We start from the raw sequence: 21,687 nt of genomic DNA, 5'->3' as shown, positions 1-21,687 counted from the left end.
TGTGCAGTTGTATTGTTGTGTGTTTGGGAGGGTGGGGGGGGGGTCAGTCTGGATGATGCCCTGAGTCCCCAAGTCTTGGGGTCTTGTACCCAGTGAAGGTTCAACTCTAACAGAGGGTTCTGTTGCTGCTGAACTAGTCAGAGAAGCATCTTAGCAAGAGAACGGCCTTAGATGGTCATTTAAATGTCCTCATCAGCACCCCAAAAGGTTGCCAAGTGATGGTTCCTGTTATCTATTCAGTGGATCTCATAGCTGTCAACTTACAGATTTGAAAATAAGCGTCCAGCAGCCTCAAAAATAAGGGATCAGCAGCCAAAATAAGGGATTTTCCCAGCACAGGTATGTTCAGCTTCTGAGCCCGTCCGAGCCAAAGGCAGATAGCCCAGCCAGCAGCCAAACGAACCCTCAAGCAGTGGTTCCCACAGCGCAGCAACCCGGCAAAGGGGATGCAGCAAGAAAAACTACCGTCCCCTCTCCGCTGGGAAGCACTGAGCAAAGGCGAGTCCCCAGGCAACGCGGCTGATTTGATTGGCACAAGGCATGCAAGCTCCACCCCCCCAGTCGTTCTCAGACTCCTTATTGGGTGAGCAATGCAGCCAAGCAACCCAGTTGGAGCCTCCCTCCAGGCAGGGAGGGAGAGGAGCTGCTTCCTTTGAAACCCAGGAAATTTAAGGGACATCATCAATAAGGGACAGCAGCAGGACACGGCGCTGAGGGACAGTTGACAGCTATGATGGATCTGTGTTTGTCTGAGCTCGAGTCTGGACTGAGGATCCTGAGCTCCTGTGTTCTTTTTTATTATTATTTCTTTTTATTGAATTTCACATAGATAACCAAAAGAGAAAACAAAACAATTCCAAAAGAGATATCCAAACATAACATAAAAATAACATCAGTTTCCGTTACAGTTCTTTGTCTTCGCACTTAAATATTTATATCTTTAAATCTTTAAATCTTTAAATCTTTCCTCTACACACCTATTGACCTCCATCCCTCCCGATTTCGGGCTTCTTAATAAAAATACTTTCTTTTTCCTGCAGCTGATAATTGTTAATGGTTTACACATCGTAAGATCTATGTCAAACCTGCTATAGTTTTTAAGTTTCTCTAATTCCCTTCAATGTATACCATAAATTTATTCCAGTCACTAATAAACTGTGTATTTTTTTGGTTTCTGATTTTTTGTGTCACTGAGCTCCTGTGTTCTGATTTGATACATGATGTCCAATCACAGAACATTCCAGGATTTCGGCTTCTGCCATTGGCCCTTGAACTCATGAGTCGTGATTCGCAGTTTGGAAGTTTAGACAGCCAATCATGTCGGGAGTGGGAGCGGCCCAGGCTTTTAGGAATGTATATAAGCAATTGTTTGCCCCTGTTTCCCAGGTATGTAGTTCAATTAAGGTTCTTGTTATCGCTTGTGTCTTGCCTTGTGGGAACCCAACTACACTTCAGTTCCCACTCAGGGATGGTCCCTTCCAGGCTATTGGGTGGGCCCTTTCCCCACTCAATATCTAGCTGCTAGGGAGGAGAATAACAGTGTGTGAATGTCCATGAGATGGGCTGGAAGGCTGGAAGTTGGAGACACAGACATGCCTGCACTGTGATGGATTCAAAGCTGCAACACCAGGGCCAGGGCCTTCTCAGTGATGGCTCCGACCTGGTGGAATGCTCTGTCCCAGGAGACCAGGGCCCTGCAGGATTTAACCTCCTTCCGCAGGGCCTGTAAGACAGAGCTATTCTGCCTGGCCTTTAATTTGAATTTAGCCTGATCTTTTATTCCCCTTCCTTCCCTCCCCCTCCCCTTTTTATGAAGATTACCCGCTCTGGGATCCCACAGCTAATTCTCCCCTGGTCTCCTTGCTGGCCTAAATAGGACTAATTCAGCCAGCTAGCCCTGGTGATCATCTAATGTTTATTGGATGGATTTCCCCCCAAATCGATTTTTGAATTCTGAATTTATTGTTATTCATGTTTTATACTGTATTTCATGCTGTTTTTTGTTGCATCAGTTAAGTGTTTTAAATTTGTTGTTAGATGCCCTGAGCCTGGATTTTTGAACCGGGAAGGGCGGGGTATAAATAAAAATTCATTATTATCATTATGTATAAATAAAACCATATATCCTAAAGACACCACCGAAACAGCAAACACTGGAATCCCTGGATTAATCTCGCTGCCCAGAGATTAGGATGATCTGTGGGTTGTATCCAATGTGAGGGCGTAGACTCAGGCCCATTGATTCTAGTGGGTCTAATCTAGGTAGAACTTAATTGCACACACCCCAATATGTGTGTGTGATCTTTCTTCCACTTAAGAATAATCACAACGATCACCCATTTCCTACCCATTCCACAGCCCCCTTTCCCCTGCGCCCAGAACGGTCGCTGACTTGGTTCTCTGCCTATCGAAGACTTGCCTCACTTAATTCCACTTATGAATCACTTCCTATATAAAATATCACCAGTGTTGAAGCAATTATTCTTCAACATCATCTTCGTTGGACTGGTCATGTTGTGCAGATGCCTGATGATCGTCTTCCAAAGCAACTACTCTATTTTGAACTTAAAAATGGAAAGTGCAGTGCTGGTGGTCAACAAGAGGTTGAAAGACTGTCTCAAGGCAAATCTTTATAAATGTAGTATAAACGCAGACAACTGGGAAACACTGGCCTGCGAGCACTCCAGTTGGAGAACAGCCTTTACAAAAGGTGTTGTGGGCTTTGAAGACACTCGAACTCAGGACGCAAGGGAGAAACGTGCTAAGAGGAAGGCATGCTTGGCAAACCCTCACTGTGATCAACTCCCACCCGGAAACCAATGTCCCCACTGTGGAAGGACGTGTGGATCCAGAATTGGCCTCCACAGTCACTTATGGACTCATTGTTAAAACCGTGTTTATGGAAGACAATCTTACTCAGCTACGAGGGGTCGCCAAAGAAGAAGAAGAAAAAATATCTCAAAGCAGTTTTGTAAAAAAAGCATCACCAAAATTTGTTAAGAAACGAGAGGCTTTTCTCTTAGGAATTGTAGGTAACGAGATAAATAGAAAGGACCATAAAATATTCCAATATACAGTAACAGCGGCAAGAATATTATTGGCCCAGAAATGGAAACAAGAGCAATTACCAACGTTGGAGGAATGGAGAACGAAGCTGATGGACTATGCAGAACTTGATAAACTGACTGGGAGATCAAAAATTCATCGAGGACTGGGGAAAATTAACAAATTATTGGGAATGTTTAAGTGATAATGAAATAACGTTAGTGTCATTTAGAGAAGCTCTGTGATAAAATTAAGAAATATTGTAAAAAAGTAAAATAAAAGTGGGGGGAAGGTGTAAAGGCAATATAAAAATTTGGAAATGTGTATTAAAATAAACTAAATTTGAATGATTGGCAGAAAAGCCGAAGGAAGTCAAAAATTGAAAAATTTAATAGAAACTGTATTGTGGCATGCTTGTATGTTTGTATGGAAAATTAATAAAATATGATTATAAAAAAAGCATTACCCAAAAAAAAAAAAAACCAACAACAACCAACCACTACAAAATTCCATACATTATTTAAAAAATGCTTCGCTATGTTGAAACAATCCTAAAGCAGATGCAGCCTGAGAAATATCTCTACTTAAAAGGTTTGCTGGAAGAGGGAGGCATTGAACAGGCGCCGAAAAGAGCCACTTAAAAACGCATCTTGCAAAAGGGAGGTCTTCAGAGGCGCCGATGAACAATATAAACGGCGCCTGTGTAATATGTAAGCACCAAAGGGCAGGCAGAAATTCAACAGGTTGAATCTTCCCCAGGCTAGTGCTCTTGTACATGTTCTGCCTCTTTATTGTTCATTCATTCATTGCATTCACGTCGCCGCCTTTCTGCCAAGGCGGTTTGCCGTTTTCAAGTCCAGCTGCTGCTGCTGCGAAAGGAACAGCATCTCCGGTTCAGCAAACGAGGATACCTGCAGGCGAGCCTGGCGCCCTCCAGCTGTTTAGGACTACAACTCCCGTCAGCCCCCACCAGCCTGACAAGTGAGGACCTTTTTCAGGCGTCTTGACTGCTGCCTGTCCAAAAAGATAAATATATAATCTGCATACACAGGGACAGGACCCTTCGCGTTTCCAAGCCGCGTTCACGGCAGCTATTTTAAATCCGGGGGAGGGTCTCCCGTGTTGCTGGGGAGTTATTCCCCCTCAAATCACTTCAATCCGGCAGCCTCAGAAACAGCATCCCTCAACATGGCGGCGCCCATGCGGCGGCTTTCCGTACAAAGGGCCTTCGCGGGCGCTACGGACCCGCTTGTCCGTACAGTGACGTCAGCGGAGCGCGCCGGGCGGCGTGAGCGAGAACACAAGGCGCCCGCGCCGAGGGGCGGGGGAGGCAGGAGAGGGATGCTTGGGGAGCTGGTGGCCGGAGGGGCCGAGGGTCTCGTCCTTATCCAAGGTGAGGTGGGGGGGGGAGAAGGAGGACCCCCCTACTGGAATGGGGCGGGGCAGGGACCCACCTTTCAGGGAGGCCTTAGCTGAGATTCCTGCATTGCAAGGAGGTGGAGTAGATGACCCCTGGGGGACCCCTTCCAAATCTGAAATTCTGTGAGGTTTGGGGGGGGGGTCTCTTGCCCCACTTTGTTAGCAGCTGCTGTGGGGGTGAATCAGAGGCCTGGGGTGGGGGGCTTGGCCATTCCCCTTGCCCCCTTTTCCTTCATTGTTGTTGTTTAAGTTACAGATAGGTAGCCGTGTTGGTCTGCCATAGTCAAAACAAAAAATACCTTCCAGTAGCACCTTTAAGATCTGAAGAAGTGTGCATGCACACGAAAGCTCATACCTAGAACTAACTGAGTTGGTCTTTAAGGTGCTACTGGAAGGTATTTTTTATTGTTGTTTAGTCGTTTAGTCATGTCCGCCTCTTCGTGACCCCCTGGACCAGAGCACGCCAGGCCCTCCTGTCTTCCACTGCCTCCCGCAGTTTGGTCAAACTCATGTTGGTAGCTTCGAGAACACTGTCCCACCATCGCGTTCTCCGTCGTCCCCTTCTCCTTGCGCCCTCCATCTTTCCCAACATCAGGGTCTTTTCCAGGGAGTCTTCTCTTCTCATGAGGTGGCCAAAGTACTGGAGCCTCAGCTTCAGGATCTGTCCTTCCAGGGAGCCCTCAGGGCTGATTTCCTTCAGAATGGAGAGGTTGGATCTTCTTGCAGTCCATGGGACTCTCAAGAGTCTCCTCCAGCACCAGAATTCAAAAGCATCCATTCTTGGGCGATCAGCCTTCTTTAGGGTCCAGCTCTCACTTCCATACATCACTACTGGGAAAACCAGAGCTTTAACTATATGGACCTTTGGCGGCAAGGTGATGTCTCTGCTTTTTAAGATGCTGTCTGTCTCCTTTTCCTCATAGCTCCTATGGAAGTGGAGGGGACATGGGGCAGGGACTTAGGGGAGAGGTGCAGGGGGTTTAGGGCAGGGGATTAAGGGGGAAGTATGGGCTGGGAGGATTCAAGTGAAAGAGGGGGTTCCTGGAGGGCAATGAAGGCGGAAGGTGTTGTATGAGACAATCTTTATTTTGTTTTTATATATGTTGAAACCTATGGGACGCGGGTGGTGCTGTGGGTTAAACCACAGAACCTAGGGCTTGCCAATCAGAAGGTTGGCGGTTCGAATCCCCGCGACGGGGTGAGCTCCTGTTGCTCGGTCCCTGCTCCTGCCAACCTAGCAGTTTGAAAGCACACCAGTGCAAGTAGATAAATAGGTACCGCTCCGGCGGGAAGGTAAACGGCGTTTCCGTGCACTGCTCTGGTTCACCAGAAGCGGCTTAGTCCTGCTGGCCACATGACCCGGAAGCTCTACGCCGGCTCCCTCGGCCAATAAAGCGAGATGAGCGCCTCAACCCCAGAGTCGGTCACGACTGGACCTAATGGTCAGGAGTCCCTTTATTTTACCTTATGTTGAAAGCTGCACAGAGTGGCTGAAGCAACCCAGTGAGATGGGTGGGGTAACAAATTATTATTATTATTATTGAAAGACTTCCGGCGGTCAATCTGTTCTCCATTCATCCTGGGTTTTCCTCCTGCAGACTCCGTCGCCTGCGAGGGCCGCACCCTCCTCAAGAGTTTCGTGGAAGCATCGGCCCAAAGGTGGGTGAAATTCACCTTTAGACTTTGGGCACTTAGCCCACTCCCCACCACCACCACAAGGCAAGGATGGTTTGGGTGGGCGGGCCAGGTAGCTGCAACCGTCCTCTCTCCAGATCTATGAGGAAATCCTCAAAATTTCATATACAGTGGTACCTCTAGATACGAACGGATCCGTTACGGAGCCCCGTTCGCATCTAGAGGTAAACATATCTATCGACAGCACGTCTAAGCATGCGTGCGTCGCTTTTCGCCACTTCTGCACATGCGCTGGATGTCATTTTGAGCGTCTGCGCATGCGCAAGCGGCGAAACCCAGAAGTAATGTGCTCCGTTACTTCTGGGCTGCTGCGGAGCGCAACTCGAACGCGCTCAACTCGAAGCGTATTTAACCTGAGGTATAATAATAATAATAATATTTTTTTATTTATACCCCGCCCTCCCCAGCCAAGGCCGGGCTCAGAGCGGCTTACAAGCAATAATAAAAACAAGATGAATGATTACAAACTTAAAAACAAAAATAAAATACAACATTAAAATAATGGAACATTAAAATATTAAAATGTAGCCTCATCGCAGGAGAAGAAGGAAAAGAAGAAAGAAAAAAAAAGAGAGAGAGAGGGAGGGAGGGAATCAAATTGGCTCCAAGCCAAAGGCCAGGCGGAACAACTCTGTCTTACAGGCCCTGCGGAAAGAAATCAGATCCTGCAGGGCCCTGGTCTCATGAGGCAGAGCGTTCCACCAGGCCGGGGCCAGAGTTGAAAAGGCCCTGGCTCTGGTCGAAGCCAATCTAACTTCCTTAGGGCCCGGGACCACTAGGGTGTTGTTATTTATGGACCTTGAGGCTCTCCGTGGGGCATCCCAGGAGAGGCGGTCCCGTAGGTACGAGGGCCCTAGGCCGTGAAGGGCTTTAAAGGTCAAAAGCAGCACCTTAAATCTGACCCTGTACTCCACCGGGAGCCAGTGTAGCTGGTATAGCTCTGGGTGAATATTCTCCCATGGCAGAGACCCCGTGAGGAGCCTTGCTGCAGCATTCTGCACCCGCTGGAGTTTCTGGGACAGCTTCAAGGGCAGCCCCGCATAGAGCGAATTACAGTAGTCAAGCCTGGAGATGACCGTCGCATGGATCACTGTGGCCAGGTCGGGGCGGGAAAGGTAAGGGACCAATTGCTTGATGCGGCAAAGGTGGAAAAATGTCACCTTGGCTGTTGCTGTAACCCGCGCCTCCATGGAAAGGGAGGCGTCAAGGATTACACCCAAACTCTTAACGGAAGGCAATGTACGTACAGGAGAGAGGAGGAATCTTATGAGTGGCCAGAAATATGAGGTGCAGGAGGGTATTCAGTCACTGTGTGTCACACACACACATTTTCTGAATGTGTGCTGCTGAGTGCAGCTTTGTGGAATAGTGGCCTGTAAACGTTCAGTTAGAGTAATAATATGTTTCCTCTTATATTGTGGGTGTATCGTCAATCAGTACCCAAACTGAAATAGGCATCTGATATGCCCTTATTAGTGACATCAAACTTTAAGTTGTGAGTACTTTCTGAAGGAGATTTGCACCTCCAACCTCCCCACTCCTGGTGCTCCATAACCACAATATGTCACCCTGATCCTTTCAGACAGGTGTAGCTCACCATTGGCGTAGCATGGGTTGTCAGCACCCGGGGCAAGGCAAGTAATTTGCACCCCCTAACCCCTAACCTGCCCCCGCTGCCAGCTTCTTCTTGCTGCTGCCTGGTCTGGTCTGGTGTGGTTCTCTCCCGCGCTCAGCGCTGTGCTGGGCGGCCGCTGCACTGTCCCTCCCCCAGATAGTCCCCCCCTCGCTCTCTCTCCGCACCGCACGCCTGGCACCCTCCCCCTCCACAATGGGCGGCGACCCGGCAGCTCGGATCGGATTCGCACAGCCAGCACTGCAGTGAGAGAGAGTGAGTGAGCCAGGTAGGGGCAGAGAGCTGCGAGTGCGAGCACGCCTCCCCCAGATGTTGCGCCCGGTGCGGCCGGCCCCCCCTGCACCCCCCACGCTACGCCACTGTAGCTCACCCAAAAGTCTAGAACCAGCTCACGTTCTCCCTCTGGAGCCCAATCTTCTTGCCCTCAATCTCCGCTTTCCTCTGCTTTGCATTGTGAAGGGACCACTTTCTCTCTCCCCCAAAAGCATAATCAGCTCTCGCCTCTATTCCTCCTTTAGGGATGAATCTGTTCACGTTTTCAGCTTTGAGGTCCCGGAAGAAGAATTCAAAGCTGGATTCAGTGCCGAAGTCACTGCCCGGTGAGTGCGAGAAAGCCACTGAGATAGCCTGGCCAATGTGTTTCATGTGCTGGTAACCTCCAGACCCGATTGATGCACATCCAAGAGACTGCAATCTACTCCCAGTATAAAAAAACCTGGCAGTGATCTACCTATTGTCGCAAAAAGGAGTGTTCGTGGGGTGGGTGGATTGCCCAGAGTTGTTGAGCCCAGAGTATTTTCGGGGTAGGATTGCCCAGAATTCTTCAGCTTTTATTTGTTAACTTTCGGTAAACTTTATTCAATCCCACAATCGATAAGGGTCTTGCGATCTTCCGGGATCAGCTGGGGATCTACCAGTAGATCGAGAGGTACTGGTTGGACATACCTGCTCTATGTGGAGCTACCCTTGGACCTGTTCTGGAGGCTCCAGCCCATGCAAAGTGCTGCAGCTGGGCTGTTGATGGGACAGACAGTTGCCAGCACATCACTGCAGCGCTTAAAAGCTTGCACTGGCTGCCCCTAGGACCCCAGACCATGTTCAAGGTTCTTGAATGAATTCACAAAGCCTGGGAGTACTTGGGTCCAGGATACCTCCCTTATATACCTGCCTGGTCACCGATGTCCTCAGGGGAGTCACTGCTATGACCCTGAGATTATCGTCGGAGACCCTTCTTCATACGCCTCCTCCATGAGAGGTCTGGAGGGTGGCAACTCGAGAACGGGGCCTTTTCTGCAGTGGCTCCCCATTTGTGGGATCTTCTCCCCAGGGAGCCTCACCTGGTGCCATCATTATGCACCTTTAGGTAAAGATATTCCTTTTCAACCAGGCCTTTGGATGACTGACATCCGTTGCTCTTTTAAATGCGTTGTGGGAGGGGGGATTATTGGTTTGTTTTCGTTCCTGTTTGGATGATCCATTTTGCGATTTTTATATTGTAATTGTATGTTGTGAACAGTGTTACAAACTCTTTCTGCTTTTTTTGATTAATTCCAATTGATCTTACCCATTGCATGCTTAAAAAAAATATTTGCACGCCGCTTAGAATGGGGCGGTCCGACTTTCCATACCAAGTGGGCCGCCAGAGAACTTTGACAGAGGACCGGCGGGCCGCATACTGAATTAAATTTTCATATTGCAAGTTAAAGTGTCCATTAATATTATGTAATGTACGCAGTTAGTGAACTTAATTAAATATATATAATTAAATAAACAAGAGATTTAATTGTTAAACAGTTTTATCGTACAAACAGAGGTAGATGGTCTCGTTAGAAATGCATGACCAAAGAAAAATTAAAATTTTAAGGCTTTAAGGAGTTTTCTCTTGAATGCTTAGAAACTTCAGTAAATAGATTTGAACCAGCATTTCCCAAACTTGGGTCTCCAGCTGTTTTCGGACTACAGTTCCCATCATGCCTGACCACTGGTCTTGCCAGCTAGGGATAATGGGAGTTGTAGTCCAAAAACAACTGGAGAAGTGAGTTTGGGAGACACTGGTTTAAACACACACACACACACACACACGTTATCTGGTTTCTATAATGTAACAGCTTCCAGTAGGATTTTCTTTCTCCTCTAGATAGATAGTCCTGCCTTAATCTGGCCCATTGGTGGTGGTTTTTGTTGTTGTTGTTGTTATTATTATTATTATTATTATTATGTTAATATGTTTTATCCAAGGATACAGTTCCACGATGCCTTCCGGGATCCCCTGGGCTGGGCTGGGGAGCCCCATGGCTTCACCCTGGGAGACTTCTGTGCCTCGGAATTGGTGGGCCGGTTGACTCCAGGGTCTCCAGGCCCTGTCACGGTCGTGCTGGATTCGCTGAGCTGGCTGCTTCTCCGTTTGCCATTTGCCGGCGTCTGCCAGGTCCTTCCGCAGCTGCCCAGGAGAGCAAAGGCTGCTGGTGAGAGAGGGGGGATGTTTTCAAGGAAGCCTTGTTGTTTAGTCGTGTCCGCCTCTTTGTGACCCCCTGGACCAGAGCACGCCAGGCCCTCCTGTCTTCCACTGCCTCCCGCAGTTTGGTCAAACTCATGCTGGGAGCTTCGAGAACGCTGTCCCACCATCTCATCCTCTGTCGTCCCCTTCTCCTTGGGCCCTCCATCTTTCCCAACATCTGGGTCTTTTCCAGGGAGCCTTCTCTTCTCATGAGGTGGCCAAAGTCTTAGAGCCTCAGCTTCAGGATCTGTCCTTCCAGGGAGCACTCAGGGCTGATTTCCTTCCGAATGGAGAGGTTTGATCTTCTTGCAGTCCATGGGACTCTCAAGAGTCTCCTCCAGCACCAGAATTCAAAAGCATGAATTCTTTGGCCATCAGCCTTCTTGATGGTCCAGCTCTCACTTCCATACATCACTACTGGGAAAACCAGAGCTTTCACTATACGGACCTTTGTCAGAATCAAGGAAGCCTAAAGGTAAAGGGACCCCTGACCATTAGGTCCAGTCGTGGCTGTCTGGGGTTGCGGTGCTCATCTTGCTTCCGGGTCATGTGGCCAGCATGACTAAGCCGCTTCTAGCAAACCAGAGCAGCACGGAAACACCGTTTACCTTCCCACCGGAGCGGTACCTATTGATCTACTTGCACTTTGATGTGCTTTCGAACTGCTAGGTTGGCAGGAGCAGGGACCGAGCAACGGGAGCTCACCCCGTCGCGGGGATTCGAACCGCCGACCTTCTGATCAGCAAGTCCTAGGCTCTGTGGTTTAACCCACAGCACCACCCGTGTGCCTTATACCACCCTTATATACCCTAGGAAGCCTAGGGTAGCTTTAAAAGAGGGTTGAGCAAATTCATGGCGGAGGGGGCTGTCAAAACTTACTAGCCGTGACGACTGTGTTCTGCCTCCAACGTCAATGCCCCTGAATTCCAATTACTGGAAACCACAAGAGGGGAGAGGGCCACTCCTGCGTTCGAATCCTGCTTGCAGGTTTTCCATAATGGGCACGCAATTTGCCACTGTCAGAACAGGATGCTGGACTAGATGGTCCATTGGCCTGATCCAGCAGGACTCTTCTGACGTTAATTTTCTCATATGCATTTACAAGGCCCTTGTAAATACCTTGGCCTGCTTCCTTATACAGTGGTGCCCCGCAAGACGAACGCCTCGCAAGACGGAAAACCCGCTAGACGAAAGGGTTTTCCGTTTTGGAGGCGCTTCGCAAAATGAATTTCCCTATGGGCTTGCTTCGCAAGACGAAAATGTCTTGCGAGTTCCTGCGGGGTTTTTCCCCTTTTTCCCCCCTTTTCCTAAGCCGTTAAGCAGCTTATCAGCTGATCCGCTGATAAGCCGCTTAACAGCTGATCGCTAAAAGCCGCTAAACCGCTAATAGCGCTAATCCGCTAAGATGTCAATGGGCTTGCTTCGCAAGACGAAAAAACTGCTATATGAAGAGAATCGCGGAACGGATTAATTTCGTCTTGCGAGGCACCACTGTATCCCTGCCTGATCGCTGAGCTCTTTGGGGGAGTCAAAGACCTCTGCTAAACATCTCCCAAGACAATAATGCCCACTTACACCACAAAGAACTCATAACCCACCTACTTTTAGCAGCCAGAAACATCATAGCCAGACACTGGAGAGACCTGTCAGGAGTAAACCTGGACCAATGGTATCAAATAGTACGGGAAGCAGCCTTATTAGAGAAAACTAACCAATAAACCATAGCTGGCAACTTTTTCCTTTTTTTAAGGGAAATTCCCTTATTCCGAATAGGATTCCTCGCAAGAAAAGTTGACAGCTATGAATAAACTGAAACTGACATGGGGGCAAATAGAATAAGACGCCTTCACCCTGGTATGGTTCCCCTTTATCACATACACAGCCTAACAACAAGAGTCCACCGACAACATACAAATCAATCTGGCTAACCCGATTCAAAAACACACACACAGACCCCGCTCTCACACAAAGCAAATCTCACTACAGTGGTACCTTGGGTTACATACGCTTCAGGTTACAGACTCCGGAACGAATTAAGTACTTAACCTGAGGTACCACTGTACAGCCAAGCAGAGACAACCAACCACACGCTAAGCTGCCCCCCAACCTCTCTCACAATAAGAAATACAATAAGTGAAAAGTAAGAGAACCCACACAAGTAACGCTGACACAAAACCCCACACATACACTAAGCAGACAAAAAGAAGCATAACTACCTGACCCCAGCCTACTCACCATTCCCTCCCTCCTCTTTTCTTCCTAACCCATGGGTAGGCAAACTAAGGCCCGGGGGCCGGATCCGGCCCAATCGCCTTCTAAATCTGGCCCACAGATGGTCCAGGAATCAGCGTTTTTTTACATGAATAAAATGTGTCCTTTTATTTAAAATGCACCTCTGGGTTATTTGTGGGGCATAGGAATTCGTTCATCCCCCCCCCCTTCAAAATATAGTCCTGCCCCCCACAAGGTCTGAGGGACAGTGGACCGGCCCCCTGCCGAAAAAGTTTGCTGACCCCTGTCTAACACTGTATGTAACACCAATGTCTCGCAAGAAATGAAACTGATTTGTAGAAAACACAGCTTGAAAAAAGAGACAACGCGTGTATTTTTGTAAACTCAGAAATCTTTAATGAAGATTTATTAACAAGAAAAAAAGGCTGTTGTGCTGACGTGACGGGTCTCGTGGCTTTCCCAACATTTCCTGATCTTCTGCAGGTCTGAAAATTGCCCGGCTGGTGACCCTAGTCCATGGGGACTTGCACCATTTTGGACAGCTGGAAGCCTTGCATGCCCTGGCTCGCGTTGTGGTGGCTCTGGAGCCGGCGCCGTGGGATGTGTCCCAGGGGGACGAGGCTCCCCGAGTCGCCGTCACATTGCACAGGAAGAAAGGTGGCAAAGTGCTGCGGAAGGTGAGGCTGTTCAGGGGTCAGACGGGGAGGTGGACTGGGCAGCGCAGCAGGCATGTCAGGGAACTGCCATCAGCAGAGAGGCGAGAGATAGAGGGGGAATTGCGTTACAGGGAGCCTCCGAAAATCTTGTGAAGCAGTTCCTCCTCCGGCGAGGAGGAAAGCCCCTCCTCCAGTGAAGAAGAGGTGAAGGGACCAGGGGATGCTAGGGAGAGCCTCAACACAGAGCCTGAGCAAACCGGAGAGGGGGGAAGTACGCCCCTGCCAGCGCCCATTCTGCGCAGTAAGCTTCGGCGCAGGGAGGGAAGGAAAAGGCTGGGTTTCCCAAATCTAAAATCTGACTGTTCAGTCCGTCTGAAACGGGCCCCAAAATCACGTTTTTCCTTCTCCAAGGGTGCATTAGCTAAAAACCATTAACTTGAGCTGTTGAGCAAATGCATAACAGGAACCCAGCTGTATAAACAAAGCACTCTCCCTTATCAGTCCATGAAGGCTGGTAATGATGGATGGCCTTGTCAGTTCCGAGTGGAGCAGGGATGACACATCTGGGTCTTACCTTACATCTCATCTGGGTCTTATCTTACATCCTGGCCACACTGACGCGCAGACCTTGTCAGCCGCCCGGGAACGGCACCAGGAGTGCTCTTAGAGTTGGCGACCTTCTTACCCCAAGATAAGGAATACACCCTTATATGGTCAAGAGTACAGGAACAGGAAACCCTTTTATGCTTAAGAGTACAGGAGCAGGAACATCTGTGATGTCAACTTACGTGTATAAGCTTACGTGGCTGGATTCCTGGGGAAAGGGGGAGAGGGTGCCTGGAGGATATATATACTGCATGGAATCTCTCATTTCTTTGGCCTTGCTGTGAGCTGACCACGCAAGTGCCTTCTGCTATCCGGAGAGCAGAATAAACTCTTTATCTGAACCAAACCTTGGTGTCATTTGACTTCCTTCCTCCCGTCCGGGAGCAACGCGGGAGCAGACTTTACCAACCAATCGGTAAAGTCTAATAAAGCTACAGGGTGATGTGACTTTTATGCTGGGGGAGGTATAAAAACCGACCACTCCCAGATTCTGCTATCAATTGAGCCAGACATGAACTTACGACGCTCTGCACTGTAAATAGTTTGCATCAAGAATAAAGCCTGGAATAGACAGGTTGGAGTCTTGCCTGCTTACTCTCGAGCAACCACACCCGCACCTGACCAGTCGTAAACCCCGCCTCCTGAGAAGAGCCGGTTTCTTTGCACCAAGAGTTAACTTCCCTTACTAGGTGTGATTTATTGCTGACCTGCTCCTGACACCCCTCGCCCCTCTTTTGCTCCCTCCCAGAAAGAACGCTTCACGCTCCTTCCGGGTTTTCTCCTGAAGCACCTTGGCGAGCTGCCACGGGACGGCGTTTCCGAAGGGGACCGTTCAGAGGATGGCAAAGCCTCACCTACGGTAGGTGACCTTGCTTGCTTATTTACCGTATTTTTTGCTCCATAGGACGCACCCGACCATAAGACGCACCTAGCTTTTAGAGGAGGAAAACAGGAAAAAAATATTCTGAATCAAATGTTGTATAAACTACCGTATTTAATAAACAGCTGGTATATCAGAATCATATTACAGCCATGTAAAGTGAAAAGCAGTTAACAGTGGCATTAATAACCATCATCACTGTCATTTTAATATTTTAATGTTCCATTATTTTAATGTTGTATTTTATTTTTGTTTTTAAGTTGTAATCATTCATCTTGTTTTTATTATTGCTTGTAAGCCGCTCTGAGCCCGGCCTTGGCTGGGGAGGGCGGGGTATAAATAAAAAATTATTATTATTATTATTATTAACAAATGAAGAGAGACTTTAAGGTTTGAGTACTCTTCCAGTCTTCTGTGAACCCCAAGAACTCATCACTGCTAGAGTCAGAATTTATGAAGCTCAGTTGCTCACAGTCACTGACATCACTTTCTTCATGTAAAATACCATCTTTGTGTACAAGCCCCCTTTTCCAGCCTCCTCCTCCTCTCCATCCCTTTCACCCGAACTCCTCAGGTGACGTCTGCAATTTATCCCCTTCCTTGCTCCCTCTCCTTTGCCCTCTACCATGATTCTCCACTCACGGCAACCTACGGTACCTAGTCTCCCTTCACCCAGCTTCTTGGTCCCCCTCCTCTCCATCCTCTTCCTCCCCTCTCTCAGCGAACAGCCTGCCCGCTGCTCCAAAGTTTGAGGAGAAAGGGCAGGCAGCTGGCAGAGCAGCACCCCCTACCCCCTTTCAGCAGCCCAGGAGTGCAGGGCATGGGCATACAGCCTGGCCGCTGCTGCAAAGTTTCTCGGGGCTGCAGGGGGAAGGAGAGGCTGCCGGCAGAGCAGCGCGGCTCCCCACCACCACCACCACCAAAGAGCAGCCCAAGAGCGTGCCGCACTCCGGCAATTTGGCTCCAGGGACCACACATTCGCTCCGTAAGACACACAGACATTCCCCCTTAATTTTTAAGAGGAAAAAAGTGTGTCTTATGGAGCGAAAATACAGTAGCTAAGCATCCAGTTCTGTGGGCTCTGGGGCTCGCCAGCAGGCCGTTTGTGCCAGGGAGGAATGGTAAGGTGGGGGTGGCAGCAAACGAGACGGGAATTTCGTTGGGTGCTGGAGCTCCAATAATAATAATAATAATAATTTTTATATCCTGCCCTTCCCGGTTCAAAAACTGGGCTCAGGGCAGCTAACAACAAATTTAAAACACTCTAAAACACTTAATTATAAAAAGAGCATAAAATACAGTATAAAAACATGAATGACAATAAAATTCGAAAATCAAAAATTCTACCCAATTACCTTAAGGAGTAACAAGATGCAGGGCTCGGACTCCAGAACCTCCTTTCTTTGCTTGGAACATAGGCACCTGCCTTGAGTTGAACCAGACCTTTATCTAGCTCAGTATTGTCTACACTGATTGGCAGAGACTCACCGGGGCTTCAGGCAAAGCTTTTCTCCTCTCTTAACACTAGAACACGTGGACGGCCAATGAAACTGAGCGCTGGAGATTCAGGAAAAATACAAACTCAAACAGAGATCTCAAACTCAAGGATACAGTGGTACCTCGCAAGACGAAATTAATTCATTCTGCAAGTTTTTTTCGTCTTGCGAATTTTTCGTCTTGCGAAGTACAGATTCCCACAGTATTAACGGTTTTAAGAAAAAGGAAACAAACTCGCAAGACGTTTTCGTTTGCGAAGCAAGCCCATAGGGAAATTCGTCTTGCGAAGCAACTCAAAAAACGAAAAACTCTTTCGTCTTGTGAGTTTTTCGTCTTACGAGGCATTCGTCTTGCGAGGTACCACTGTATGTATATCCAATTATGGATCAGAAACCAGGACAGGGCCCTGTTTCGATGTATTCACCTTCATCAGCTAATTTTTTAAGGGTCGTGTAAGTTTGAAGAATTCATATAAATATATCCTGTTACTTTCTACGTTTCTCAGAGATAACAGAAAAGCTCAAGATACACAGTGATCTACCCACACGTGGTTGTTATCTCTGAGAAACGCAGAAAATAACAGAATATTTTTATACGAATTCATCAGGCTTACATGACCCTTTAAAAATTAGCTGATCGAAACAGGGCCCTGTCCTGGTTTCTCATCCATAATTGACTTCTGACTTCTGCTTAGTGATTGAAACCAAGACCTTCATGTCGAATCTGATTGTGAACTAGCATGAATTTACTGGTTTCTGATCCATAATTGGATATACATACCCTTATGAGTTTGAGTTTGTAATCTCTATTTGAGTCTGGAATCCTTGTCAGAATACATACTTTTGAATGGATTAGTTTTTGTTACAATTGACTATTGATTTGCGAGTAGGGACCACTCCCACTACTGAAAGTTATATTGGCCAGAGTTCTTGGTGTTTTCTTTTCTTGGTATAGTTAATAGCAAGAACTCCGTCTTGGCTCGCAAGGCACTAGAGTTTCAGGCCCATCCAGATCCTGTCTTCTGCCCATTAAATTTGTACCCATTTCACCTGTTCCAAGGCTGAGATTGATAGCAGCTGTCCCATTGCTTTGCTGTCAAATCTTTCCCTCCTGCTGGTATTGACTGGGCTTCTTCCCCTCTCAGGCTGACCCAGCCGCCAACTTGACCTTTAACCTGCGCCTGTCGGAAGCTGAGCGCCGGGCCAAGGAGTCCGTCCCTCTACCGTACCAGTTCAGTGACAAAAAGTAAGTCCTTCGGGGTCGGGATGGGATGTGGATTTATTGTTGTCAATCTTTGCCAAGTGTCTTTGTCTTATTGATGATGTCCCTTAAATTTCCCGGGTTTCAAAGGAAGCCTATGAGAAGGCCTTCTCTGTGGTGGCCCCTAAGTTGTGGAACTCCTTCCCCACAAAGGTGCTTCTGGCAACTTCACTATTAAGCTTTTCTTTGCACAGGCCTTCTGTGACCCCCTTGAGGTGTATATTTTCATGACCTGCCTTAGTTCTGTGATTCTAAATTGTTTTAAACTGTATTTAAAGTTGTAGTCTAATGTTAGGAGACCCCCCACTTTCCCTCTTAGAGCTAGTTTCCCAGAATTCCCTGGGAAAGAGGGATAGACTGTTAAAACCACTCTGCGAATTGCAGCTCTCTGAGCAGAACAGGAGGATTTCCTGGCAACTCTCAGCACCCTGGACCAAACACAGTTCCCAGGATTCCCTGGGGCGGAAGCCATGACTGTATAAAATGGTACAAAATGGCTTTAAACATATAGCATAGATGGCACCTTACTCTTTGTAAAACAAAAAGTGGATGCCTATGGCTGCAACTCCATAATAATAATAATAATAATAATAATAATAATAATAATAATTTATTTATATCCCGCCCATCTGGCTGGGCTTCCCCAGCCACTCTGGGTGGCTTCCAGCAAAATATTAAAATACAGTAATGCATCAAAACAAAAAAAAATTCCTTCCTTAAAGACCAACTAAGTCAGTTCTTGGCTCATACCAAGAACTGACTTAGTTGGTCTTTAAGGTGCTACTGGAAGGAATTTTTTTTTGTTTTGACTATGGCAGACCAACACGGCTACCTATCAGTAATGCATCAAACATTAAAAGCTTCCTTAAACAGGGCTGCATGGGACGCGGGTGGTGTTGTGGGTTAAACCACAGAGCCTAGGACTTGCCAATCAGAAGGTCGGCGGTTCGAATCCCCGCGACGGGGTGAGCCTCCCGTTGCTAGGTCCCTGCTCCTGCCAACCTAGCAGTTTGAAAGCACATCAAAGTGCAAGTAGATCTTGCGGGAAGGTAAACGGCGTTTCCGTGCGCTGCTCTGGTTCGCCAGGAGCGGCTGCTGGCTCCTTCGGCCAATAAAGCGAGATGAGCGCCGCAACCCCAGAGTCGGCCACGAATGGAACTAATAGTCAGGGGTCCCTTTACCTTAAACAGGTCTGCCTTCAGATGTCTTCCAGAGGGACATTTGGGCAGCACTAGAGATTGGACGTTCGTGTCCTAATTTATGCTTTATGTAATTTTTAAAATTTTGCACTGGCAGGGGCTGATGGGAGTTGACCGGCATTTTCACCCTGCCTCTAACCCCGCCTTCTCGCCCTGTTGCAGGAAGTCGTCTCTGCTGCAGACGCCAACCAGCCAGGGAAAGATCTATTACGAGCCAGATGCTGCAGATGACATAGACGAAGAAGACCCAGACGACGACTTGGATGTGTGAGCGATGGAGAGTCAGCTACAAATGGAACATTCCGGTGCCTTATCGAAAGCCACCATCTTGGATGGCCCCTCTTGGCTTCTTCCCACTAGAACATCCGCTTGGACCTACCTATGAACATAGATGTCAACCGTCCCTTATTTGGCGGGACAGTCCCTTATCCCAGCGCCATGTCCCGCTGCTGTCCCTTATTGATGATGTCCCTTAAATTTCCTGGGTTTCAAAGGAAGCAGCTCCTCTCCCTCCCTCCCTGCCGGCCAGGGGGGAGGGAGGCTCCAACTGGGTTGCTTGGCTGCGTTGCTCACCCAATAAGGAGTCTGAGAACGACTGGGGGGTGGAGCTTGCATGCCTTGTGCCAATCAAATCGGCCGCGTTGCCTGGGGACTCGCCTTTGCTCAGCGCTTCCCAGCGGAGAGGGGACGGTGGTTTTCCTTGCTGCATCCCCTTTGCCGGGTTGCTGCGCTGTGGGAACCACCGCTTGAGGCTTCGTTTGGCTGCTGGCTGGGCTTTCTGCCTTTGGCTCGGAGGGGCTCAGAAGTCAAACACACCTGTGCTTGGAAAATCCTTTATTTTGGCTGCTGATCCCTTATTTCCGAGGCTGCCGGTCCCTTGTTTTCAAATCTGTAAGTTGACAGCTATGCCTATGAAGGGGAAATCACCCCTCGCCTTGGGAATAGATATGCACAGCTAATAGGAAGGAATCGTCCCTGGAGGGGGGGAGACACAGAAGCCGCCCAAAAACTTCTGGATGTTCCTGCAGGAGCTGCCAGAATCTATCTCTTTTACATGCTAAATGGACGCAATCCTGACCCCTTCCTGCTATGGCTATGCAAAGAGAAGGGGGTTGACACAGGAAGTTATTCTGTGGAAAGAACATGGTTGTTGCTTTTTTGAGGATAAACAAATGAAGATTTTTTTTTTAAACCAGACATGGATTGTTGATTTATTTATTTTTTTTAGGGGAAATTTGACATATCACACCCATTTCAATATTTCTCAGACAATAGTTTCTTTGGCAAATATTCAGTGTTGTTGTTTTTTTACAACTAAAAATAAATTCTGTTCTAGCGTGTTGTCAAAGTTGTGAAGTTATGCTCCTTTATAATAGGAAATTCGCCAAAAAATTGACACTTCCGGCATGTGTTGCCTTCCACCTGTGTTATCACGGACTTTTAAAAACAATTTTTGGAAATCAGACACTATTTCCGACGGACGAATCCTGGATATGTCCGGGAAATCCAGGGCGTATGGCAGCCTTACTTTAGAAATGTTCCATTTTATAAAATTATTTGTATACCGCTGTATAGTAAAGGTAAAGGGACCCCTGACCATTAGGTCCAGTCGTGGCCGACTCTGGGGTTGCGGCGCTCATCTCGCTTTATTGGCCGAGGGAGCCGGCGTACAGCTTCCGGATCATGTGGCCAGCAGGACTAAGCCGCTTCTGGCGAAGCAGAGCAGCACACGGAAACGCTATTTACCTTCCCACCAGAGTGGTATCTATTTATCTACTTGCACTTTGACGTGCTTTCGGACTGCTAGGTTGGCAGGAGCTGGGACCGAGCAACAGGAGCTCACCCCGTCGCGGGGATTCGAACCGCCGACCTTCTGATCGGCAAGTCCTAGGCTCTGTGTTTTAACCCAGAGCGCCACCCGCGTCCGAACACCCGCTGTATACAAGATATCAAAGTGGTTTGCAGCAATAAAAACATAAAACCTTGAAAAGTTAAAAACAGATGTCAGTTAACCCTTGTGGAAGGATATATTCTTAAAACTGCCTGCCTTGGCCTGGTGAAATAGAATTCGTTTTCAGCAAACGTTTGAAAGTTGGCACAGGAGGCAGAGGCTGAATCTCTAGTGGCAGGGAGTTCCTTATGTTCAGACAGCCTTGCTTGCTTTCAAAGAAGTGTGCTTTCTTTCTGAAAGCTGCCTGCTTACGCTTTAAAGGTTCTCCCCTCTTCCTTTTTGGACAATCTAGTGTAGGGGCGTTTAACCTTCCTGGTGCCATAGTCGGATTTTTCTAATTCTTCGCCTTTGCAATGCCTGCTACCTTCTAAGCTGGGCTGCCCCAGGAGTCATGTGTGGACCCTCCTCCTACCGCGAAAAGCCCACCACCTTTTTGGACACAGCGTTTGCTGCCTTGGGGGGGGGGGGAATTCACTTCTTCATGCTCTGCGGAGTTAAACTATGGAACTTACTCCCACTGGAGGCAGCGATGGCCACCAATCTGGATGGCTTTAAACGAGGATTAGCCTGGGGGAGATGGTTAAGTTGCAGGAGGGGGGTGGGAAGCCTGGGCGAGGACAGAGGACCAGTCCAGCCCCATCTTCAAACCTATATTTGAAAAAGAAAAGCAAAAATACATTTGCCAAGCACAACAAGACCCAACTGGGGCACTCCGGCTGCAATCTCTTCACCCCAATGCCCAAGCACAGTTGCACAAAAAATTTGGCTTTCTCGCTTCTTTTCTATGAGCGACTTTCCCAGTAGGGGAATATTTAATTTATTTTTATTTTATTTTATTTTTTTAAAAATGTATGTTGAGCCCGGAAGCAACCCTCTGCGTGTAGGTCTATAGCTATACATCTAGAAGCAAGCGAGTGTGGTGTTTCCTCGCGCATGCGCCGTTTCCTCCCTGTTCGCCCCTCCCCGGTCGTCCGGCGCATGCTCAGACCCGCAGACGCTCTAATCAGCGCGCGCCTGCTCACTTCACCCTCCTGTTTTTTCCCCCTTCAGCTGGCGGTGTATCTGTGTGTCTCGTTTTGCGCGTGCGCAACTCCGCCTTCCCCGAGCCCCAACCTTG

General features: G+C 48.1%; 1 protein-coding gene across 1 annotated transcript; it reads left to right on the top strand.

Annotated features, from left to right (window-relative positions):
• Positions 1-4,362: 4,362 nt before the first annotated feature.
• On the top strand, positions 4,363-19,970 carry ELP5 (elongator acetyltransferase complex subunit 5). Its single transcript, XM_083707082.1, has 8 exons — positions 4,363-4,438; positions 6,063-6,123; positions 8,311-8,391; positions 10,031-10,257; positions 13,005-13,198; positions 14,532-14,642; positions 17,305-17,405; positions 18,782-19,970. Exons 1-8 carry the CDS (start codon positions 4,387-4,389, stop codon positions 18,888-18,890), a joined length of 936 nt encoding a protein of 311 aa, XP_083563208.1. The 5' UTR covers positions 4,363-4,386; the 3' UTR covers positions 18,891-19,970.
• Positions 19,971-21,687: the final 1,717 nt, after the last annotated feature.

This window comes from Podarcis gaigeae, assembly GCF_964106915.1.
Source record: "Podarcis gaigeae genome assembly, chromosome: 13".
NCBI classification, from domain to species: domain Eukaryota; kingdom Metazoa; phylum Chordata; class Lepidosauria; order Squamata; family Lacertidae; genus Podarcis; species Podarcis gaigeae.
Note: the sequence above shows the minus strand (reverse complement) of the source record. Positions and strands in the feature narration are given on the sequence as shown.

What these genes read in the sequence shown, in the direction of transcription:
- ELP5 (XM_083707082.1), top strand. Translation starts at nt 4,387, where the DNA reads ATGCTTGGGGAGCTGGTGGCCGGAGGGGCCGAGGGTCTCGTCCTTATC. An exon ending in GTGGAAGCATCGGCCCAAAG is followed by an intron (nt 6,124 to 8,310) that starts GTGGGTGAAATT and finishes TTCCTCCTTTAG; the next exon opens with GGATGAATCTGTTCACGTTT. An exon ending in AGTGCCGAAGTCACTGCCCG is followed by an intron (nt 8,392 to 10,030) that starts GTGAGTGCGAGA and finishes GTTTTATCCAAG; the next exon opens with GATACAGTTCCACGATGCCT.